A 26,042-nucleotide genomic window follows, 5' to 3' on the forward strand; every position below is an offset into this window, starting at 1 on the left:
AATGTTTAATATTTATAATATATATATACATAATATTTAAATATGAAAATAATTTATAATTTTTATAATCTAAATCAATTAAAATAAAGTTTGCTAAATACAAAGATCCCCTTTATTTGTGTTAAAACAAAATATATAGAGTTTTTGTAATTATAAAAAAGATGAAGATTTTGTATTTTGAATATGACCTCTTTTTCTTTTTATGTTTAAAATCAATTAAAAGAAAGTTTTGTAAAAAGAATATAATTCTCATTATAAAGTTCATGACTATTTTTAAATTTTTAATTTTATGCTCTAATCTAAATATAATTATTAAATCATCACTAAGTCCTTTTATTTTTACTTATATAAAAATCTTGACTCTAATAGCGTATAAAACAGCATATTGAATATTCTTAAGATAATTTATAAAATAAATCAAATAATAGTATACTATATATATATATATAAACATATTTTTACATTATACGGATTACTAAAATAAATTTATATTTTCACAAAGTATAAATTGGCACAGTTTATAAGCTCTTAAATTTAAAAATTGAAACACTCAAGAAATTGGTTGGGTACCAACCCTTATTATATTTAAAAATGAGAATATTACATGTACTGGTATACGGTTGTAAATGCGGGTATAAAGCCATGTATGTAATAAAGTATAGTTCTTTAAGAAACACAAGTAAGTTTGAGTATAGTTGTTAGGAATTATTTGTGAAGCAAACTAACTTGAGACCGAGTAGCTAAGTGAATTCTTTTATCACATATTATTTTCAAGAAATTTATAAAATTTCTTAGGTGACCAAACAAATCACCAAAAATTTTAAAGAATTGATTTCTTAAATTTGAGATTAGTTTTATTTAATTTGCATTTGTATTTGCTATATTTGTGTTCTTTAAAAACATAAAAAGTTATATAGATTTTGTTCCACCTCACTTCTACAAAGCGACTGTTGAAAAGACCCCAAGTAAAAGAGTTTTTTGTACTAGTTTTTACACATATGTCACTGGTTTTTGCACAAGATTCTTTCTAAAACTGTCAATATTATAATTTCATCAAAATTTCAAAATAGCTTGCAGCGTCAAGTATACACATGTAAAAAAGCAACTAAATATTGTAAATACTTACTTATATCAAAGTTTGTCAAAGCATCTTTTCCTCTTTGCTGAATTACAGCCAAATCATATGCCTTAGCTGCTTCCTCTTCAGAAGCTTCATTTAACAACCAATATAAGAAGAAAAAAAATCTCAAAGTATTCCACAAATGTGAATTAATGATAAATTACACAAAAAATCTAATACAACTGAAATAAAAATCCAAAAAATATTTCACAAATGTGCAATAATGATAAATTATAGAAAAAAATATAATAAAAATTGCAAAACATGATACATGCACTCTAAGGTTTCTAATAAACTCTTAAGTCTCCCATAAAATAAAGGTCTCTATATAACTTTTCTCATATCTATATGTATATGATCTAAGTCATACTTAAATCAGTAATACACTATAACTGGTGGTAATGTGTATGTATATCTATTCTTGTAGAGGTATAGAGTGCAGAATACATACCAAAGGTTCCCAAGTATTGATATCTCTTTCCATCAACATGTCCAATTCGAGCTTCCCATCGACCTTTGGAATGGTGTCTACATTACCAAATCAATAACGTGAGACTTTTTACTTCTCATATATAATACTCATCTATTTATATATATCATATAATATTATCCATCACTTTTTTTTTGGTCTAACTAATTAAAAGTTTTGTTCATATTAATTATAATATAATGACATTAAAGAGGATTTTATATATTTAATTCTAATATTAATTATAATATAATGACATTAAAGAGGATTTTATATATTTAATTCAAAACAATATTACGTAAATGACTATATAATATAATAATACAAAAGAAGGTTTAGCAATCATTCATTATTATATCCATATTTAAATTAATAAATTATACTATACACAACTTAAATGGTAAGAAGAGTACACTAAAACTAATAAATACAATTTTTCTCATAGAGTTGTTTAAGCAATTTTAAGTTTAAATTTATGTAAAATTACATAAAATTAGGAATGAGGCAGTTATGCAAAAATAACAAAAATATCTGTGGAAAAAATTATGAAAAATTGTATAACAGACCTATATATTTGTAACATATTTAAGATACTAGGTGGGACAAAAATTATGTCACCCAAAAAATTATTTATAAGTTCACTTGTGCATGCCACATCATATATAACTATTTTTTTCCCGATGTCTTGGCTAAAAAAAAATACATAGCTAAAAATTCTAAGTACTAGCATGTGTCTAAAAACTTAATCTTTAAAAAATCATATATATATATATATATAATGTTATTTACTTAAATACTCCTCTGTATTGTGAAAATCCCGAGGAAAATCCAGAGCTTTTTCTCCTTAAAGTGGCTACATACTCTTCCTTTGTCAAGCCATTCATTTCTCTTACATCTTTTTCATATAGCTCCACCTGCATTTTTCATACATAATATACATATTATAACAAATATATGAATCTAATTTAATGGTTAGATAACCATTTTAGGGCGCACACACACACACACACACACACACATATATATATATATATATATATATATATATATATATATATATATATAGGCTAGTGATAAAATATTCGTTTTGAAATTTTAGTGATATTTGTAGTTGGTAGAATAAGGGTGTTTGTAATAGAATAAATATATATGTATGTATGTATAGTCACACTTAACGAAGACCATCTTATATAGAGTCCCATACAGAACACCTCTATATATGCACAAATTACATGTATCAATCATATTATCCTTCAAATATTTAATTAATAAATAAAAAATAAAGTTTCATCATTTTTATCCTAAAAAATCATTGAAATTTTAATCATAATATTCCAAATGGTACAACTAGAACCATATTTGTCCAAAGTGATTCTGCACTATAACAAAATTTGAAAAAATCAAATTGTTTGCATAAGTTGCAAGTGTTAAATTGTTTGTGTGATTAGTATTGTACAATAGAATCAAAGTTTTTACATAAGTATACTCAAGTTTAAAATTATTAGAAAATTTTAAAGTAGAATCAAATGGTTCTCTAGGCTACTCTATATAATATGGTTCTCTATCAAATAACGGCGTATCTATACACTACACCATATTTGGTCTATCCTAACATTGCATATTGATGTTGCCACCAAAAATGTTGAATCAGATGCTTAAAATTTGATTGAAGTAGGTGTATACCAACATCATATTTAGGTGTTGCCATTGATAAGAAATATGTTGCCATAACTAGGAAAAAGCCTCAATGCCAACACCTCGTGGGATGTTTTTTGAACTAATTTGAGCAACCGCCCACTCAGACAAAACACTACTTGTCTCTCAGACAAAATACTACTTGTCTCTCAGACAAATTAAAACAAAAATTAAAAACACTCAATCTCTCAGGACTCTCTCCCATATGTCTCACTCTCTCTCTCGCATCTCTCACTCTATCTCTCTGGTATCTCTCTTCGGCATCTTCTCCATCTCGCTCTCTCATCTCTCCCATATCCCTCATCTCTCTCTCTTCTCACCCTTTCATCTCTCGAAGCCGGAATCTGCGAAGTTTGGGAAAGGGTCCGACGACTTTATACACAAGGAGCACGGCTAGCTGCTTTTCTCACAGCTCGAATTTGGTCCGACTCTAACTATAAGGTACCTCTCTCAATTCATCTTGTTTATTTGGGGGTTTTAAAACCCTAATTTTAAGTTGTTAATTTAGGGTTTCTTTAATTGGGGGTTTAATTTGGTGTGATTAGGGTTCAATTTGCATGTGAATTTATATACTTTTGGCGTGTATTTGCTCATCTACAATTACCCTGTTTGTAAATGAATTTATGCATTCTTACTATTTGCCTATTATTATCTTGTTTTTGAAAGTGAATTAGTTTATATAAACTTGTTAAAATGCTTGAGTTTTAGTAGTTGTAAGATATCACGGCCTAGTATGTAGTTGTGGGGATTTTGGAGAATATATTAGTGTATACAAACTTGTTAAATTGGTTGAGTTTTGCAAGTGTATTTTCATGTTAATTAGTTTTTTTTTTGTATTCCTGGAAAATGTGCCATGTAAAGTGTAATTTTCTTGAGTTTTAGTCTTTATTCTTGTAGTGCTAGTGCAATTTTTCTTTTAATAGCATTGTAATTTGTGTTGGGGATTAATTAGTTAGTATATATGCGTAAATTAGTATATATGCATAGTTAGTCACCCCCGTTTTTTAAAGAATGCATAAGTCTTAAATAGTTAGTCACCCCTATTTTTTCAAGAATGCTTAAGTTTTAAATAAGTTTAGTGGTAATGTGCCCTCTTTTGCAGAGTGAATAAGTTTAGTGGTAAAGTTTTTGTAGGAGTTATTTGTGTGCATATCGTGCTTGAGTAGGAGTTAATTTCAGTTTTATATCATACAAGTTACTATAATTACAATTATATAACTATAAATGTATTCCCTAATATTAATTTATATGGCCTCTAAACTATAGCAGTCTGCAACTCTAGAAAGTAACATGTTTAGGCTTATATATTGTATATATGTTTGTAAATCTATTTGTTAGGTACTACTATTAGGTATGATACTATTATTAAGGCTTACATATTGTATAATTGAGTTGTATTTTATTGAACAGAACCTAAAGATGAGTGAAATGTGGATTAATCCTCCAAGGTTCAGTGAAGAGTACAGTAAGGGGGTTAAAGATTTTGTAGGAAATGCTATGGTGCATTTGTTTGTTGGGAATATGCTTGTCCTCTTGTTTGTTTCTATAAGTACGATAATTTGAAGATTTTATGCATCCTTTAAATTGAACTGTTTGATGTGGTGAAAACCTTTTTTTTTGCAAGGCACTTGAAAGTGCATTGAAGGCTACCCGTGAACAACCACCGGCGCCAATATCAGATGCTGATGTTTATGTTAAAACACGCAAATGGGATAACACAAGAACATACAAGCTACCTACTGAAGATGTTGAGAAAAAAGTTGTAAGTTCTCAGACTTTATAATTAGAATACAAATATAAATTAGTATCTGTACAATTATATCCTCGATGTTTAGTTTTGCTATTTTAAATACTTTTTGGTAGTTGTAGATGATTGAAACATTTTTTTGCTCAATGTATGCATGTTATTGTTATAGAAAAATGTAGAGAAACTGTTGAAAGATGGAACAACTGACGAAGTTGATGAAGTTGTTTATGGTGGGAAGGATCATAGTCGCACTTTTTTAGTGGGGAGGCTTATTCAGAAAAGGGAACAAAAGAAAAAAATGCACGCCCTTTGCCTACCATTCTATAGAAGTATGTGGCTAGTTTAACTGAACAAATTCGAGATCAAATTGCGAAGGAGATGGAAGAACAAGTGCAAAAGAGGGTTAAGCTGGCAGAAAAGAATCCAGGCCTTAATCTCGATATCGAGCTAACCAGTGCAGCTGAGCCAACAGTTGAGCCATTACAGGCCAACAATGGCAGTGATTAACTGCCCTTGATTGATATTTTCCGTATTCTGAACTAAACATGTCCTTGCTTAACTTTTATTTAGGTTTTATATTATGTTGGAGAATTTGGTTGTTTGTTTTCTTGGAAACTTGATATTGTTATTTATAAAGTGATGATCTATTATTCAAACAAAAGTTTGAATAATAAAATGTTAAAAGTGATGCTAAGAAAATAAATTTACAGTGATGCTATAACATTAAAAGTGTTGGCATAATCATATAATTTGATTTTAGTTATACTTTATGGTAACATAAAAAGTGGTGTTGCTATTTAAAAGAGGTGTTGCCATAACCTTTAAAGCACAGTGAAATACATGTTGTTAACCAAAGAGATGTTGCCATACAACTCTATGGCAACGTTATTTACTATGTTACCAAAAAATGGACAAAATGTTAGCAAAACCTCTACGGCCACATGGATTTTCGCAACATCTTCGAATTTGGAAAAAAAATGTTGCCTTAGACACAATAGCAACATAAATGACGGTTTTAGCAACAAAAATTTGGTGTTAGGACAGACCATATATGGTGTAGTGATATATATAATATAATGAATTAAAGAAAGGTTGGCATAATGAAACAAATAAACATGAATAATAATCAGCATAATGATTTTCAATCAATGTAAAAGACAAACATATGTATATAAAGTACCGAAAAATTTAGTGTAGCAGTGGGTCCCCTATATTTGAGAGCGGCAAGATCATAAGCATGAGCCGCTGATTCTTCATCATCATATGAACCTGCCATATGTCTAAATTATAACTCATGACACACACACATATATATATACATATATAACTTTTATAATTATGAATATAATTTTTAAGTATATAAATATATATTGGAACAATGAATACTAAAATGAGGAGGAACATACCGAGATAAACTAAGCACCGACAAAGTTGCAGAGGTAAGATATCACAAAATTGAAACATGGTTAGAAGACAAAAGTGATAATTTCTACACAAAAAATGTACTAAAGATTATAATATTACATAATAATAATAATAATAATAATAATAATTAAAAGAAACATCATAGATCTTCTTATAGTTACCATTAAAAGTTGACAAAAGATAAACTTAGTAGAACTGTTGTAAAATAAAATAAATTTCACCGTTTTTTCCCTTTCTTTTCAGTTGGTTTGTCGAAGAATCTTTGTCCCATAGATGAGCCTCAAACCTTCCTGTTTTATGCCTACAACCAGTATATGCCAATTAACAAAACAAAATTAATACATGTGAAATTAAAATTTACATACCTTGTTATATGAATAATTTTTAATTATGACATAATATTAAAAAACTATCCCATCTTCCAAAAATGAAGAGGAAATTATATTTCCCACAAAGTATAACACGCATATTAGTCAATGAGCAAGATATATACTTGTAAACTCCGGTGTAGATGGAGGCTCTCTTGGTTGGGCCAATGTCACCATTTTGATCTTTATCCTTCCTCTTCTTATTAGGAGAAGTAATTGAAGGAATAGACGATGAATTAGAAGGCATCTTGTTCATTTTTGCCTTTCTTGTTTTATGACAAAAATGAGGGGAAGAGGTGGGGAGTGAGAATGAGAGTCTCTGTGATAAAAAAAGATTTGGGAGGATTCAATACATAACGGTTATGGTTTTTGTATTAAATTTGTCTCTTTGTTTACATATTCCAATAAGTTAAAAGTGGTTGGTTGGTTAGAGTAATCTCTAGTCATAACCTTTTAATAGGTTGTGGTAACATTTAAAAATAATAAAAAAAGTCTATAAATAATATTTTTACTACTTGAGTTCATATTTGGAGGTACTTGTTTAATGTTTATGGTGACTTGTTTGATATTTATGGTGACTTTAGTGCTATCTTGATATGTTTTCAGGCCCATAATTAACCCATAAAAAAACTAGAGTTAGTTCTAAATCACGCACAAAACATTGCTTAATATATTTTTAAAGGGATTTTGCTCAATTTTGTTATTAATAAGTATTCTTTGGGAAGTTTGTGGATCTAGCTCAACAAATACTATATGTGAGTTTTCTATAACATTAATATGTTTTAATAATATGAATTAGCAAGATTTTAATAAACAACAATATTATTGAAATACTATTTATGATTTCATTTATTTTATTTTAGAAATATTAAATAGTAAATTTCGTGATTATTATTATGACTTGATTTTGTGTGTGTGTGTGAGAGAGAGAGAGAGAGTTTGAACGTTTCCATACATAGTGGTTATGATTTTAATATTAAATTTGTCATTTTGTTTATATATTCCAATAAGTTAAAAGTGGTTGGTTGGTTAGAAATAAATATAGTTTGAATAAAAAACACAGAACACTGCTTGATCTTTAATTTAAAGCGAGTTTTCGTAATTTTGTTATAAAAATGTATTTTTAAGAAGTTCGTGAATTTAACTCTAACACATAATATATATGTGATTTTTATATCACTTTAATATATATATATATATATATATATATATATATATATAATATGAACGAGAAAGATTTTAATGACAACAATATTATTGAAATACTGTTTTGGGTTTCATTTATTTTACTTGAAATTCATTTGATGTGTTTTAAATAAGAAAAATTCATAAGATTAGAAATATCAAATTATAAAATTCCGGTGATTATTACTATGCTTGATTTTATTGTGCAATTGACAAATTTTTTTATAATTAAACACACTCTTCACATCTAATAAAGAAAGTGAAGAGTTACCATTCAACCAAGAGGCCTTTGATTTTTTAAATTTTCAATACATACAGTGGAGCTATCTTGTTTAGCCATTAAATATAAATATTATAAATTTAGAAAGCCCTCCCTATATATTATTTTGAACATATTTTTAATAAGCCTAACAATATTTGTTAAACGATCGTGTCGGGATTTAGATTTTTATTTTAGGCATCAGGGTGTTTTATATGAGGAGACAAGTGAATGGTTTAATTGTAGATAATTTTTCAATTATTTTTAATTGTCTACATTTAAATTCATTAATTAGTTCGATTGTAGTTAATGAAAATTATATTATGTGATCATATATTCCATTAGTGGAAAGCCCTAAGCTCTTTTGTTTGTTTTATCTTATATGTTTCTTTCAATAATCTTCCTTTTCGAGGAAAGGTTTATTTCCTTTGGTTTGTTTTTTTAAATCTAGATCACCGGAGCTTCCGGTTTATTTTTTTATTCGATTCAAACGGAGTTTATCACATACGAGAGTTAATCGTTCATCTTGTGATTTCGATTGTCAGGTCTAAGTTTTTTTATTTTCGTTTGTTTTCAGTTTGCTTTTATTTCGATTTTTGACTTGTGTTTTCAGGATGTTTTCTCTCCTTGGTGAGAGCTTTGTTTTTCGCTTATTAATTGCAAGTGGGCTCTTGATTTGGTGATGAAAGTTTGGATGGAATCGCAGTTCTGGTCGATAGCTCAAACGATAGCTCTATTAAGGCATGATGATGAGGGTACAGTAATTCAACGAGACTGCATGAAGCGTGTACACAGTTAAAATGCCCAAAATAATTTTCGACATGGATACGGGGACCCAGCGAATTTTAAAATAATTATTTATTTTCATTTGAGAAATAAATAACAAATATATATTTCATTATTTTTTAATTGAAAATGTGCATTTGATTGATTTATAAATCCAAAAATTAACAACTATAACAAATGTATTTAACATTTTTCTTGTCAATATTCATGTAAAATAAAAATTATGTACATTAAAGTAAAAGAAAGGGGAAAGGGGGAACAACCGAATAATGAATGTGGACTTAAAAAAGTCCAAATACATTTTCTCAATACATTATTTCTCGCTCTCTTCACCCTTTTAATATCATCTTCTTCATTTCTCTCGACCTTTTCACCATTTCTCATCTTCTTCTTCCTGTTCCCCATCTTTCATAGATAACATCGCTTCTTACACACTTTCTTATCTTTGATTTTGATTTCTCTGGTAACCATCGACTTTTCCGATGATGAATGGGCGGTATAGAGCTTCCAACAGACGAGTCCGGCCTCTATCCCGTTTCTTGTCTTGTGTCGTGTCGACACGGGTATGTTGACCGGAATAGGCGAGTCGGAGTAACACAGCTAAGCAATGAAGAAAGTGCTTCAAAACTTGTGGTAAGAATGTGAGAGTATTTAATTATATGAAATCTTGATGATTAAAGACAGGAGTGTATGTGATGTAACAACTCTTGAATGTCATGAGGCTGATCAAGTGCCCCCTTATTTCAATGATCCAGTGATACTCTTTGGTATCTCTGCTCCTTATTTTATCTGACCTTTACAATAGGGATTTCATTCAGTTAATGATTCTGCAGCTATATTAATCTATGATGTTGAGAAAGATATGGTTTATACTAATCTATGATGTTCAGAAAGATATGGTCTATACTAATATATGGTGTTCAGAAAGATATGGTCTTTATCTATACTGATATCTAAGTGTTGTGCATTAAAATAAATTATGATTTACTTATTGTGTGTGTACATATATACCTAAAAGGACACAATCATATTGGACAGAACTTGACATTGAATTTTCTAAAATTGCCCCTGGTGCAATATCCTGTGGCTCTGCTATTGAGAGTAACATCTAACTTTCTAATGACAGAAGAAAATTCTCAAGCTCTCTAAATATTTCCTGCAGTAGATTCCCGAGGAATTGATCGGCGGTGCTGCATATTCATGTGATGGCCAGTCCATAGATGCGTGCTTTCTTAACAGGCACATTGTTTTCTTGGACTCGGCATCATTGACCATAAAGTTTGTTATCAATCCGAGTGCATATTTACCTTTTAATCAAAGGTATGTATTATGTTTACTTGAAATGTATCCCGAAAATGTGAACTACTAGTGATAACACCCTCTTGACTAGAAGTTGCCTTCTGTATTATATCTACAGCCGGGTGATGTATGCTTCTCCTCTTGCGGCTAATCCTACAAAACACAATCAGTTTGCTCTCGGGCTTAGTGATGGTGGCCTACTAGTTATAGAAGAAGAGGATATTGGGATTGCTTTGTAGAATGCCTTAGCTTGAGACCAGCAACAACTGAGAACTTGATATGAGCTTTTGTGATAATCAGAGCCCAGTGACTCTTGAAATCTATATGTTTTAAAACATACATCTAGGGATTGAATTAGTGCAAGGGTTTTGAAGGTGTTGTCTTACTTGACTATGTTAAGTGGTAAATTTTCAATGCAAATATACACGTACATGTAGAAATTGAAATGAGAACCGTCAACAGAGTATAAAAATAAGAAAAGAAACCAATATTTTGGCATATACAATGTTCCACTTACAGAGCAGGTAACTTTCTATGCAAATATACATGTAGCAAAATCATCCGATGGCCAGTCCATATATGCCTGCTTTTTTAACAGGCACATTGTTTTCTTGGACTCGGCATCATTTACCCTCTTGACTGGAAGTTGCCTTCTGCATTATTTCTACAGCCAGGTGATGTATGCTTCTACTCTTGCGGCTAATCCTATGAAACACAATCAGGTTGCTCCCGGGCTTAGTGATGGTGGCGCACTGGTTATAGAAGAAGAGGATATTGGGATTTGGCTTTGTAGCACGCCTTAGCTTGAGACCAGCAACAACTGAGAACTTGATACGAGCTTTTGTGATAATCAGAGCCCAATGTCTCTTGAAATCTATATCTTTTAAAACATACATCTAGGGATTGGATTAGTGCAAGGGTTCTGAAGGTGTTTTTTTGCCTGACTGAGTTAAGTGATAAATTTTCAATACAAATATACACCTACGGGTAGAAATTGAATTGAGAACTGACTATGAAAATAAGAAAATAAACCTAATATGTTGGCATATACAATGTTTCACTTATAAAGTCTATAACTTTCAATGCAAATATATATACACCTAGCCGAATTTGAAAAGAGAATTGTCAAAACAATATGAAAATAATAAAAGAAAGCCAATATTTTTGCTTGACTATGTTAACCGGTAAATTTTTAATGCAAATATATATATGTAGCCACACAATTTGATAGAGTAAGAAAATATGAAAATAATAAAAGAAACCCAATATTTTGGCATATACAACTATTCACTCAAAAAGCTTGTAATTAGGAGCTAGTATCCAACTCCTTCATATAAATTCCAGGCCCACTATCACCCTTAGGTCCAACATACACAAGGCCCTTTTAGATGTCTAAAACACCGTCACTTGATAGGCCTCTAAATGGATCATATCTGATCCGAGTCTATTTTAAATGTTCATAAATTTGTTTCAGAATCCATTGACAAGATAATCGGCTATTTTGGATATTTAGGTCAATCGATCCCATTTGTCTATGATCCAAACCCATCATTATATGTATATATAAAATAATATTAATATAATATTTAATACTTATATAATCAATAAGCTACTGCCGTCCTATATTTGCATGTCTCTTATAAAAATCAAACATTTAGAAACATTTAGAAAACATGTAGTTAATGAAATATTTATAATTCTTTCTTTAAATTAGTTTTGTTTCGACTTAACTTAGTCCAACTAATTATTTTAATCAACAATCATATATTTTATATAACTACAAAACTTTGGGGTATATATTATTCGAACCAATATTTGATCAACTCCTAATTTTTTTAGATAAAATTTTATATATGGTTAAAGTTTAGTTAATTTGACGAATAAAATGTATTGAATAATGGCAATAATTATTACATGAGTGAATTAAATGATTGCCTTCACTCTTTTGGTCATAGCTTATGTGAAATTGTGTTTGTGTACATGATAGTATTCATATATATTTTTCCTATAGTTTGTATCATCAATAGGACTTTCATCATGAGCAAAATTATTATGATATAATTTTTTTTATCTTACAAATCCAATAACAAGGATACAATTATATGATAGATATTTCCAACCATCTTGACTAAGTAAAAATGCAAATAATGCATTTAACAATTATTCACATAATTGCAATCTCACAAAATTTAAGGTAGCACAATTATTCACAAAATTGCATAAATCTTCAAATAGCTGCACATGTGATAATATTATTCACACAATATATCAAGTAATAAAATTTCTATATCCCACTGAACTAAGAATTCAATGTATAATCAAATAATTTTTTTGAAAATCCATCAAGCTGGAAGAAAATATAAAAAATTTATTTATCCTCTTTTACAAAATCAATAACCAAAATAATTAATTATAGAAAATCCGGGTTGTTATAATCTATAACATATTTTTTTTGTTTATAATCCTAAATATTTTATTAAATTAGTAAGAATTGAAATTATAATAAAAATATGTAACTAAATAAATATTAATAATGGCAACAATATTATTCTACACTAGATTTAAAATAATATGATTGAATATATGTGTGTGTATGTGTTTTCATCTGTATTTGTAATATGCAACTGTTGTTATATGCTATCCTTACAACAACAGTTACATATTACCTTCTTGTTGGTGGCATTGCTAGATGATTATGGATAATTATTTTTGAAGTTCATAGAAATATGAATCCCGCCCCATTTTGGGGATTACTTGATTAGTCATAACTGGTCATCATTACCTTTTGTAAGATGAGGATGATTTATTTGGTAGTCATTTATAGGATTTTTTTTATGTGAAGGTCAACTCTAAATCAACTTGTATCAAAAACCAAAAATGTATTCTTAGGGCCTAAAACGGTAGATTTTTGGTAACATTTTTGCTAAAGGTCCGTGTTGCATTTGTTGCGGTTGCCATAGACCCTTTTGCAACATTTATTTGGTTTCATGCAACATTTTTTGACATATTGCAATAGATTTTCAATTGCAATATGTTGTAACACTTTTGAGTCCTTTGATAACAATTTTATATTGTTACAATAAATTTACTCATGTAAAATTTTTTAACACTATATACTTCAAAGTTTTGCATACCAATAATTTAAACTTTTGTTGTAACACTTTTGTGCAACAATATTAAACCAATTGCAATAATTTTTATTTTTTAATAATATATTTGTGCAACAGTTTTGCGTGTGTTGTAATGTTTTAAAATTGTTGGGCCTGATTTACACTAATACTAAATAAATGCAATACTCTGAAATTTTCATAACTTGAAAATTGACCAAAATAGAATTCAAATTACAAACTCAGTAATGAAGTTGAAAAGATACATAGAAACTGGACAAAGGTACCAACTTATAAATCATCCTTACAAAAATCAATCCAAAAGCACAGAGAAGATGATGTAAACATAAAAAGTGACTACTAAAAATCTTTATTCATCACCATGTTCAAGTTCATCATCAGAAGTACGCAACACCGCTTCAAGATCGATGTCGTTGAAATAAGGATCTACCTCTCCCAGTTTGCAAAATATCTTTGTCACCTTATCATGAACTTTTTTCTCGATCATCTCCTCCATCTCAGCAAGAACTTCATCCCTTATAGCCTTTTTCAAATCAGTATGATCAGCAATACTCTGACCATTCTCCAAATTAAGCTGGTCATATTTCTTTATTTTTTTGGATATTCCTGATCTTCCAAGATGCCAATTTGGTCCATGGGATGGTATTTTAGTTTTCTCTGCAGTAGTATCAGCATCACCATTATTTGCCTCACCATGATGTTTGTATTGAAGATATAAAAAGTGGCTTATATATGCATGCACGCACACACACTCGCGCGCACACACACACATATATATATGTGTGTGTGTGTGTGTGTGAGTATAATATGTGTGTGTGTGTAAACATATGTATCACTCACTATTTTGGCATGGTATCATACATCATACCCTTAGCAGGCCCTACTTTGAGCAAAATATACTTGATATGTTTGGTTTAAACTTATAATATATATAAATATATATATATATATGTGTGTGTGTGTGTGTGTGTGTGAGTATAATATGTGTGTGTGTGTGTGTAAACACACATAAACTTTAAAATTTTGAAATGATGGATGTCAAATATATGCAATTTTTAATCCTTTGAGTGATATCACGAATAAATAAATATCCTTAAATAACCAACATGTATACATATGAAAAATTTAGATATTGTTAATTCTAAATATCAAGAATATTTCTGTTCATCTTGCTTATGAAAAACATTTATTAGTGGTCAATGCTTAGTCTTCAAAGTAGGTGAAGGAATCAATTTTAAAGTGTGACTCATGTGAAGTAAAAATGATTGTGTTCCTCCATAAAGTACATAAAGGATGGTTTGACATGTGAATAACTAAATCTAAATATGTTATGGTTCTGTCATAAATCTTTAAAGCATTACACCAAAAGATTAAGTAAATGACCAATATAATATGTAACCTTATAATTATTATGATAAAAACATATATTTAGATGTGTAAATGGGATAATTTAAAAGATTTATTAAAAGATAGTTGGATTAATACAAAAAGATTATAAAGGGAGACCCCAAATGTCAACAGATGTAGATAATATGATTATGTGGGTGTTATGGGAGTCTATTAGGTGTATCAAAGTAAGAACAATGTTATCATGTTTTCCCAAATAGTATGTACTAGATTAAATAACAATGTTATCATGTTTTCCCAAATAGTATGTACTAGATTAAATTTTTCTGTTGTGTGGTTCAAGTCAAAGGTAAAAGTGGTAGAAGAATTAGCTGACGATATTCAAGGAGTTTTTATAAAAGCTTTTTGAATAAGAAAGTTTTTAATATCTGGTGCAATATGGACATAATTTTTGACATGTAACATTGAAATAAAGAAATATGCATGATGGTAGTATGAGGAGAGGTAAATAAAAGTGAAAAACAAGAAAGGAAAAAAATATTTGATGGCTCTAATACCATAATGGCATTATCTTCTATTATATAAAATATCATAATATATAATTTCAATGATGTGATTGTATATATTATAATCACACATATAAAGAATGTTAAGATAATTTTCCAATGTAATAAACTACTTATTATGGTTATACATGATATAAATAATATAGATATTAGTTATAGGATTTCTATGCTATAAATGTAATCTTTATGCTCGTATTCTCCCTCTTCTAGCAATGTTGTGCGTACTATAATGTATGTTTTTTCGTAGATTCTTGTATGATATATCACTTACCTTTTTATGATTGAAAAGCATAAAGAAACTTGATAAAAATTACATAAAATTAGAAGTTGGAAAAAAATCTAGATCACATGTTAAGCATAAACAACCACCAAATTAATCAACTCAAAATTCCTCAACAATCTCAAATTCTCTTTCAGAACATACTACTTACTAAAAATGATGCTAAGGCAAAGTATTTGTTGACGGCGCACATTATTAAAAAGAAGAGTTGTTTCACTTTGTTTCTTTCATTAGATCTCTAGCTTCCATCACAACTACAAACATTTGTCTTCTAGCATGTAAAATGTATTTTCCCTCTTTTGCTTCTGCTTCAAGTCAATCACTAGTCATGTCACCTTTATGATACACTTTATCAGGTACCATATCCTTGTATTGAACCCAAAGTTGATCCAAAGATAGCATATCCACGATACTGTTTAAAGCTCTATATTGACTCAATTCATTATTCTCAAATGCAGGATCATTCAAAATCTCATTTATATAATTATTACATGTTCGTCTAAAGAGGAACCATCGAATTCGATATCCATATTGTTTTTGAATTCATTGTCTATGTTATATAAGGTTGTTGATTCACCAAATTGTCTATTATGACCATCTTGTATCTTATTTAATAATTAGATCAAGACAAAAGAGAGGAGCAATAAAGAGAAGATGAATAACAGCACAAGAGACTAGTAGAATGATTAAGGGAGAAATAAGAGAAGAGAAGATAGAATCAAGGAGAACAAGGAGGGCAAGACTAAGGGCCAAGAGGTTATTGAATTCAAATGAAGGGTTCAATAGAGACATTCCAGATCTAGGCATCTTTGAGCCTAGTCAAGAAAGTGAAATTTAAAATCCCAAGATGGAGCCTAAGAAAAGAAATATGAATGTCTCCTACTATAAGCTCATCATTTCCAATATTGGTGAAGCTAGAATAAGTATATGACATAAAGCCTCTACAATCTATTATTGCATTCTGAAATCAAGAACTAAGTTTTTCATTGAGCAAGTTGATGTCACCAAACCTCAACTTGGACACAGTGATGAATATAGGAAGATTAAGAGCTAGTGCTAGACTACTTGAAAGGATGGTAATAGAATATAAGAATGGAACCAAGGTCACTTGGCCACATGAGCTAAACTTTGAAATGATAACAATGTTTTAAAAAGGATATTCAAATAGAAGTAAGTTTTGCTTAGGTTTTGTAAAAATCAAATAAAAGTAGGTTTATAAAATTCTCGTAGAAGTATGAACACGACATTTATTCTTTATAAGTTCTAAATACCACTGTATAAATACCAATCATTAGACTTTATGTTTGTTAAATGTTTAATATTTATAATATATATATACATAATATTTAAATATGAAAATAATTTATAATTTTTATAATCTAAATCAATTAAAATAAAGTTTGGTAAATACAAAAATCCCTTTTATTTGTGTTAAAACAAAATATATAGAGTTTTTGTAATTATAAAAAAGATGAAGATTTTGTAATTTGAATATGACCTCTTTTTCTTTTTATGTTTAAAATCAATTAAAAGAAAGTTTTGTAAAAAGAATATAATTCTCATTATAAAGTTCATGACTATTTTTAAATTTTTAATTTTATGCTCTAATCTAAATATAATTATTAAATCATCACTAAGTCCTTTTATTTTTACTTATATAAAAATCTTGACTCTAATAGCGTATAAAACAGCGTATTGAATATTCTTAAGATAATTTATAAAATAAATCAAATAATAGTATATTATATATATATAAACATATTTTTACATTATACGGATTACTAAAATAAATTTATATTTTCACAAAGTATAAATTGGCACAGTTTATAAGCTCTTAAATTTAAAAATTGAAACACTCAAGAAATTGGTTGGGTACCAACCCTTATTATATTTAAAAATGAGAATATTACATCTACTGGTATACGGTTGTAAATGCGGGTATAAAGCCATGTATGTAATAAAGTATAGTTCTTTAAGAAACACAAGTAAGTTTGAGTATAGTTGTTAGGAATTATTTGTGAAGCAAACTAACTTGAGACCGAGTAGCTAAGTGAATTCTTTTATCACATATTATTTTCAAGAAATTTATAAAATTTCTTAGGTGACCAAACAAATCACCAAAAATTTTAAAGAATTGATTTCTTAAATTTGAGATTAGTTTTATTTAATTTGCATTTGTATTTGCTATATTTGTGTTCTTTAAAAACTTAAAAAGTTATATAGATTTTGTTCCACGTCACTTCTACAAAGCGACTGTTGAAAAGGCCCCAAGTGAAAAGAGTTTTCTGTACTAGTTTTTACACATATGTCACTGGTTTTTGCACAAGATTCTTTCTAAAACTGTCAATATTATAATTTCATCAAAATTTCAAAATAGCTTGCAGCGTCAAGTATACACATGTAAAAAAACAACTAAATATTGTAAATACTTACTTATATCAAAGTTTGTCAAAGCATCTTTCCCAATTACAGCCAAATCATATGCCTTAGCTGCTTCCTCTTCAGAAGCTTCATTTAACAACCAATATAAGAAGAAAAAAAATCTCAAAGTATTCCACAAATGTGAATTAATGATAAATTACACAAAAAATCTAATACAACTGAAATAAAAATCCGAAAAATATTTCACAAATGTGCAATAATGATAAATTATAGAAAAAAATATAATAAAAATTGCAAAACATGATACATGCACTCTAAGGTTTCTAATAAACTCTCAAGTCTCCCATAAAATAAAGGTCTTTATAAAACTTTTCTCATATCTATATGTATATGATCTAAGTCATACTTAAATCAGTAATACACTATAACTGGTAATGTGTATGTATATCTATTCTTGTAGAGGTAGACAAGAGAAAAACTTTAGTTTATACTAGAAAAATCAATAAATTTGAATATAATATTGTTTTAATGTGTCTGGGGCGAAGGAATAAAAATCTGTAACTATTAAATAATATTTGCGCCCGGGGAAAAATAATATTTACTTTTGTACGAATAAGTAAAATAGTTGGTTTTTATCTATAAATATCAACTCAATATGCAACTCATTTAAACAATTCTTTAATATCTCTTACATATATATAGTCAGAGATAGGGAGGTCGGCTGAGAAAATATAAGAAAAACGAAAGAAGCATGGACTTCTGAAGAAGATAGTAAGTTGGTATCTTATGTCCAAAAACATGATACATGCAATTAGACAACCCTTCCTAAACTTGCTGGTATATATGTACTTTTTTTTTTGTTAAACTGTGCTATTAATTTATGTCTCATTTTAGCGAGTTTGTATTTGTTTATATATCCTGATTAGTTTTGTAATTTAACAAGGTTGCATAGGAATCGTAAGAGTTGTAGACTAAAGTAGGTGAATCATCTTAGCCCTTATATCGGTGATATTTTACCCCCGAGGAACATAAGATATTGTCCGTCATCAAACTCTCAATGGCAACCGGTAACAACACTTTTATTTACTAATTTGTCTTGGTCTTTTAAATAGGACAATTAAAAGAATAATGTATTGCCCTATGTGTTTAATGATACAATCTCAAAACCGCTAATAAAAATGTCAAACAAGATTTTATTACTATTTACAAGTATTAACTACTCTAAAAGTATTGCTTTAAAAAATATCAGTTAAGGATTTCAATTGAAATGTTTTGTTCTTTAATAATATTTATGTTACTATGTTAATGCATTTGACATTTTAAATTTTATTTAAATTTTGTGTAAGTGTAGATGGGCTGCCATTGCAGCACACATGCCTGGTAGGACGGATAATGACATTAAAAACTACCGGCATGTCCATCTGAAGAAGAAGCTTGGTAAAGTTAACAGTTGTGGTGTTGAAGGAAAACAGAATTTTGAAGACTATAAACATTATGACGATGTTGCTACTATTGGTGGATTAGACTACATAAAGGCCTACTATGACAAGATGTGTAAGAATGCAATAGTAGTGAATTCGATAACTACTCAACAGAATAATCAGGAGAAGGCAATTGGTTTTACGAATAAGCGGCTTTAAGATTGTATATTAAACACGTACGCTAATAAATTCTACTTTTCATTGTCCTATTTAAGAGGCTAGGAGAAATGAATAAACAAAAGAGCCAGTACCGGTTGCCATTAAGAGCTTGATGACGGATAATTATCTGATCTTCGTCAGTAGTAAAATTTCCCCTTTCAAATCAGGGCTGAGATGATTCATCCACCTTACTCTACATTGTTACCATTCCTACGCAACCCTAATAAATTATGAAACTAATCAGGATATGTAATCAAATACAAACTCATCCGAAATGAGACATAAATTAATAGCACATTATAGCAAAAAAACAGTTATATACTAGTACTTTTAGGAACGAATGTCCAATTGCATGTACCATATTTTTGGACTTAAGACACCAACTTGCTATCTTGTTCAAAAGTCCATGCTCCTTTGTCTCTTTCATTCTCTGACCTCATTATCTCTTACATATATATAGTCAATGATAAAGAGAAAGAGAGATAAGGAGGTCGGCTGAGAAAATATAAGCAAAAACGAAAGAAGCATGGACTTCTGAAGAAGATAGTAAGTTGGTATCTTACGTCCAAAAACATGATACATGCAATTAGACAACCCTTCCTCAACTTGCTGGTATATATGTACTTTTTTTTGTTAAACTGTGCTATTAATTTATGTCTCATTTTAGCGAGTTTGTATTTGGTTATATATCCTGATTAGTTTTGTAATTTAACAAGGTTGCATAGGAATGGTAAGAGTTGTAGATTAAGGTAGGTGAATCATCTTAGCCCTGATATCGGTGAAATTTTACCCCCGAGGAAGATAAGATAATTATCTGTCATCAAACTCTCAATGGCAACCGGTAACAGCACTTTTATTTACTCATTTGTCTTGTTCTTTTAAATAGGACTATTAAAAGAATAATGTATTGGCCTATGTGTTTAATGATATAATCTCAAAACCGCTAACAAAAATGTCAAACAAGATTTTATCACTATTTACAAGTATTAACTACTCTAAAAGTATTGCTATAAAAAATATCAGTTTATAAGGATTTCAATTGAAATGTTTTGTTCTTTAATAATATTTATGTTACTATGTTAATGCATTTGACACTTTAAATTTTATTTAAATTTCGTGTATGTGTAGATGGGCTGCAACTGCAGCACACATGCCTGGTAGGATGGATAATGACATTAAAAGCTACTGGCATGTCCATCTGAAGAAGAAGCTTGGTAAAGTTAACAATCGTGGTGTTGAAGGAAAACAAAATTTTGAAGACTATAAACATTATGACGATGTTGCTACTTTTGGTGGATTAGACTTCATAAAGGCCTACTATGACAAGATGTGTAAGAATGTAATAGTAGTGAATTCGATAACTACTCAACAGAATAATCAGGAGAAGGCAATTGTTTTTACGAATAAGCGACTTTAAGATTGTATATTAAACACGTACGCTAATAAATTCTTATTTTCATTGTCCTATTTAAGAGGCCAAGAGAAATGAATAAATAAAAGAGCCAGTACCGATTGCCATTAAGAGCTTGATGACGGAAAATTATCTGATCTTCGTCAGTAGTAAAATTTCCCCTTTCAAATCAGGGCTGAGATGATTCATCCACCTTACTCTACCGCTGTTACCATTCTTATGCAACGCTAATAAATTATGAAACTAATCAGGATATGTAACCAAATACAAACTCATCCGAAATGAAACATAAATTAATAGCACATTATAGCAAAAAAACAGTTCTATACCACTCCTTTTAGGAACGAATGTCCAATTGCATGTACCATGTTTTTGGACTTAATACACCAACTTGCTATCTTGTTCAAAAGTCTATGCTCCTTTGTCTCTTTCATTCTCTAACCTCATTATCTCTTACATATATAGTCAATGATAAAGAGAAAGAGAGATAAGGAGGTCGGCTGAGAAAATATAAGCAAAAACGAAAGAAGCATGGACTTCTGAAGAAGATAGTAAGTTGGTATCTTACGTCCAAAAAAATGATACATGCAATTAGACAACCCTTCCTAAACTTGCTGGTATATATGTACTTTTTTTTGTTAAACTGTGCTATTAATTTATATCTCATTTTAGCGAGTTTGTATTTGGTTATATATCCTGATTAGTTTTGTAATTTAACAGGGTTGCATAGGAATGGTCAGAGTTGTAGACTAAGGTAGGTGAATCATCTTAGCCCTGATATCGGTGATATTTTACCCCCGAGGAAGATAAGATATTGTCCGTCATCAAACTCTCAATGGCAACCGGTAACAGCACTTTTATTTACTCATTTTGTCTTGGTCTTTTAAATAGGACTATTAAAAGAATAATGTATTGGCCTATGTGTCTAATGATACAATCTCAAAACCGCTAATAAAAATGTCAAACAAGATTTTATTACTATTTACAAGTATTTAACTACTCTAAAAATATTGCTATAAAAAATATCAGTTAAGGATTTCAATCGAAATGTTTTGTTCTTTAATAATATTTATGTTACTATGTTAATGCATTTGACACTTTAAATTTTATTTAAATTTCGTATAAGTGTAGATGGGCTGCCATTGCAGCACACATGCCTGGTAGGACGGATAATGACATTAAAAACTACTGGCATGTCCATCTGAAGAAGAAGCTTGGTAAAGTTAACAGTCGTGGTGTTGAAGGAAAACAGAATTTTGAAGACTATAAACATTATGACGATGTTGCTACTATTGGTGGATTAGACTACATAAAGGCCTACTATGACAAGATGTGTAAGAATGTAATAGTAGTGAATTCGATAACTACTCAACAGAATAATCAGGAGAAGGCAATTGCTTTTACGAATAAGCGGCTTTAAGATTGTATATTAAACACGTACGCTAATAAATTCTTATTTTCATTGTCCTATTTAAGAGGCCAAGAGAAATGAATAAATAAAAGAGCCAACACCGGTTGCCATTAAGAGCTTGATGACGGATAATTATCTGATCTTCGTCAGTAGTAAAATTTCCCCTTTCAAATCAGGGCTGAGATGATTCATCCACCTTACTCTACAGCTGTTACCACTCCTATGCAACGCTAATAAATTATGAAACTAATCAGGATATGTAACCAAATACAAACTCATCCGAAATGAGACATAAATTAATAGCACATTATAGCAAAAAAAACAGTTATATACCACTACTTTTAGGAACGAATGTCCAATTGCATGTACCATGTTTTTGGACTTAAGACACCAACTTGCTATCTTGTTCAAAAGTCCATGCTCCTTTGTCTCTTTCATTTTCTGACCTCATTATCTCTTACATATATATAGTCAATGATAAAGAGAAAGAGAGATAAGGAGGTCGGCTGAGAAAATATAAGCAAAAACGAAAGAAGCATGGACTTCTGAAGAAGATAGTAAGTTGGTATCTTACGTCCAAAAACATGATACATGCAATTAGACAACCCTTCCTAAACTTGCAGGAATATATGTACTTTTTTTTTGTTAAACTGTGCTATTAATTTATGTCTCATTTTAGCGAGTTTGTATTTGGTTATATATCCTGATTAGTTTTGTAATTTAACAGGGTTGCATAGGAATGGTAAGAGTTGTAGACTAAGGTAGGTGAATCATCTTAGCCCTGATATCGGTGAAATTTTACCCCCGAGGAAGATAAGATAATTATCCGTCATCAAACTCTCAATGGCAACCGGTAACAGCACTTTTATTTACTCATTTGTCTTGATCTTTTAAATAGGACAATTAAAAGAATAATGTATTGGCCTATGTGTTTAATGATACAATCTCAAATACGCTATAAAGGATTCAATGTTGTGTTTGGTAGGGGGTGAATGGAATGAATGAAAATAAAAGGAAATAATAGGGGGTAGGAGGGAGGACTTTGAATAAGGAGTAAGAGCAAATTTTGTTAAATGAGATTTGGATAGAAAATAGGTATAATAAGGAATATTACATTCCTTCACAAAGTGGAGGTTTTGAGCTCTAGTTAAGGATAATAAGAATGGAATAGTCAAATGAATGAAATTATTAAACATTCAACAAATTTGTAATTCAAATTTCATTCCATTCCTTTCATTTTCATTCACACCATCCAACACACAGAAGTTTCACTTTGATTAGTGCCTTTCAGTTATATAAGGTTCTAATACACTTTTAAAGAAAGAACAGAGAGTGTGTTTCGGTTTCACCACATCTGAAACATATTTAATCAGAGTCCATGGGTATAAGATTTTAACTCCAAAACAGTTAAGTAATACACTCTGACAATTAAGCACAATTAGGCAGTTAACGGAGGGTTAAGTATTGAGTAAATATGTACACATAAAGTCGCTAATTGCTAAAAAAGATATTTGAAAACTTATTTAGATGTATTCATTATTCTAAAACTATTACTATAAACAATATTAGTTGAGATTCAACAGGCTCAACAATAGGCTAGAAAGGATTCTATGTTGTGTTTGGTAGGGGGTGAATGGAATGTGTGAAAGTAAAAGGAAATAATCGGGGGTAGGAGGGAGGACTTTAAATAGATTTCGTGTATGTTTAGATAAGCTGCCATTGCTGCACACCTGCCTGGTAGAACTCATGATGACATTAAAAACTACTTGTATGTCCATCTGAAGAAAAAGCTTGGTAAAGTTAATAGTTGTGATGCTGAAGGAACAATGAACTATGAAGGCAATAATCATTACGACAATGTCGCTACTGTTGGTGGATTAGACTAGATTAAGTCCTGTGACAAAATGTATAAGAATGCAATAGTAAGAAATTCGATAACTACTTCATTGAACAGTTGGGAGAAGACAGACGTGTATATGAACGAAACGAGGAGGAATTCAATAACTCTTCTTCCAACAAAACAATTGAATGAAAGCATTTACGATGACACTGGAATCCCGACCATAGAAGAGATTGATAAATTGTTGCATGAGGATCCTACTCGGCTTGAAGATCTTCAAACACCAATTTAAGAGATCTTCAAACACCAATTTATCAATTTCTTTCATGGTCAGGATTCCAATGTTATCGTAAATACTTTCATTCAACTGATTCCTTGGAGGAGGATTTATTGAATTTCCTTTTTCATTCATATAAACGATTGAATTCTCCCGATATGGAGTAGTTATTAAATTCCCTGCTATTCCATTTTTATACATCTTGTCATAGTAGGCCTTTGAATAAGGAGTGAATGCAAATTTTGTTAAATGAGATTTGGGTAGAAAATAGGTATGATAAAGAATATTACATTCCTTCACAAAGTGGAGGGTTTGAGCTCTAGTTGAGGATAATAGGAATGGAATAGTGAAAGGAATGAAATCATTAAACATTCAACAAAATTGTAATTCAAATTTCATTCCATTCCTTTCATTTTCATTCACCCCAACCAACACACATAAGTTTCACTTTGATTAGTGCCTACTCCAGTTATATAAGGTTCTAATTCACTTTTAAAGAAAGAACGGAGAGTGTGTTTCGGTTTCACCATATCTGAAACATATTTATTCGGAGTCCATGGGTATAAGATTTTAAATCCAAAACAATTAAGTAATACACTCTGACGATTAAGCACAATTAGGCAGTTAACGGAGGGATAAGTATTGAGTAAATAAGTAATACATACCTCAAGGCTTAGGAGTCTCAGGAGTAAATCGTTGATCACTGAGGAAGCACAATTCTGAATTATGATGTATAAATATCAAAGATTATAGCCTTCCACCTTGTATTTAAGACCTGAATTTAGGAACCCAGTTTACAACAATCAATTTTATGAATAGTAAAAGCCCTAATCCTGAATGAAAAATAAAGAGGCAAAGAGGTGTAAACAGCGAACTTAAAGAGATTAATTGATAACTTCTTACCGATTAATACTAATTTGTAATATCTTAAATCAAACAAGAACCGTGACTCTTCCGTGACTTGTTTGCAATCCTGTAAGTTGTATCGCCATTTTATTTTTTTTTGAAGGAGAGGAGACACAAGAACACAGCGATTGAAATAATACAAATATATATATATGTGATGTGATTGTGGGCTGCATTCAATTCGTATGAAGGAATATTCAATTCAAACAAGACGTTATATTCGATATTCAATTGAGATTTTAAAAGATATTTTTCATTCTAAGAGATTTGAATGTAGTCATTGTATTTTTTAGTGTCGTATTTTTATTTTTATTAGTCAAATTGACTAACTTTTGACCAAAAATTATAAGTCACTCTTTTATTATTTTAAAAAATTCAAAATTACATCTTAAAGTAGATTAAAAGTTATTTTCGATTACATATTTTTTAATTTTTTTAATTGATAAAATATTAATAAATTTCAATCAAATTTTGATCAATTTGACCGGCACAGTAACAAAG

General features: G+C 29.8%; 3 protein-coding genes and 1 long non-coding RNA gene across 8 annotated transcripts in view; 2 read left to right on the forward strand and 2 right to left on the reverse strand.

The window, feature by feature from the left end:
- Positions 1-7,080, reverse strand: part of LOC108220857 (AP2-like ethylene-responsive transcription factor At1g16060) — a 33,265-nt gene extending 26,185 nt beyond the window's left edge. The window contains exons 1-7 of the mRNA XM_064085990.1: positions 6,950-7,080; positions 6,678-6,757; positions 6,438-6,446; positions 6,212-6,300; positions 2,379-2,503; positions 1,572-1,648; positions 1,127-1,210 (exon numbers count right to left, since the gene is read on the reverse strand). Of these exons, the coding sequence (XP_063942060.1) occupies positions 1,127-1,210; positions 1,572-1,648; positions 2,379-2,503; positions 6,212-6,300; positions 6,438-6,446; positions 6,678-6,757; positions 6,950-7,080 (595 nt within the window). The remainder of the gene's footprint in view (positions 1-1,126; positions 1,211-1,571; positions 1,649-2,378; positions 2,504-6,211; positions 6,301-6,437; positions 6,447-6,677; positions 6,758-6,949) is intronic.
- LOC135150858 (uncharacterized) lies at positions 3,381-5,714 on the forward strand. The gene is made up of 3 exons (XR_010289291.1): positions 3,381-3,725; positions 4,909-5,046; positions 5,201-5,714. It is a non-coding gene; the product is annotated as an uncharacterized LOC135150858 (long non-coding RNA).
- A 2,298-nt stretch (positions 7,081-9,378) lies between the features above and the next one.
- LOC108227718 (topless-related protein 4-like) lies at positions 9,379-11,377 on the forward strand. 3 transcript variants are annotated; one of them, XR_001808045.2, is made up of 3 exons: positions 9,379-9,687; positions 10,181-10,374; positions 10,472-11,377. XR_001808045.2 is itself a non-coding variant. In XM_017403027.2 (3 exons), the coding sequence occupies exons 1-3, from the start codon at positions 9,544-9,546 to the stop codon at positions 10,590-10,592; spliced, it is 420 nt and encodes a 139-aa protein (XP_017258516.1). In that variant the 5' UTR covers positions 9,379-9,543; the 3' UTR covers positions 10,593-11,377. The 3 variants fall into 3 exon arrangements, 1 of the variants encoding a protein (XP_017258516.1); XR_001808046.2 differs by having other exon boundaries at positions 10,217-10,374; XM_017403027.2 differs by having other exon boundaries at positions 10,220-10,374.
- A 2,260-nt stretch (positions 11,378-13,637) lies between these two features.
- LOC108227734 (uncharacterized) lies at positions 13,638-25,702 on the reverse strand. Of its 3 annotated transcripts, XM_064079662.1 has the most exons (5): positions 25,539-25,702; positions 25,301-25,410; positions 19,789-19,916; positions 18,108-18,182; positions 13,638-14,138 (listed from the first exon to the last, which is right to left on the reverse strand). In XM_064079662.1, exons 3-5 carry the CDS (start codon positions 19,796-19,798, stop codon positions 13,831-13,833), a joined length of 393 nt encoding a protein of 130 aa, XP_063935732.1. In that variant the 5' UTR covers positions 19,799-19,916; positions 25,301-25,410; positions 25,539-25,702; the 3' UTR covers positions 13,638-13,830. The 3 variants fall into 3 exon arrangements, 2 of the variants coding, with proteins under 2 accessions (XP_063935732.1, XP_063935734.1); XR_010284583.1 differs by lacking the exon at positions 19,789-19,916 and having other exon boundaries at positions 25,539-25,697; XM_064079664.1 differs by lacking the exons at positions 25,301-25,410; positions 25,539-25,702 and adding an exon at positions 20,055-20,072.
- Between the last annotated feature and the right edge of the window lie 340 nt (positions 25,703-26,042).

The sequence above is a fragment of the Daucus carota genome, chromosome 1 (genome assembly GCF_001625215.2).
Source record: "Daucus carota subsp. sativus chromosome 1, DH1 v3.0, whole genome shotgun sequence".
Taxonomy (NCBI): domain Eukaryota; kingdom Viridiplantae; phylum Streptophyta; class Magnoliopsida; order Apiales; family Apiaceae; genus Daucus; species Daucus carota.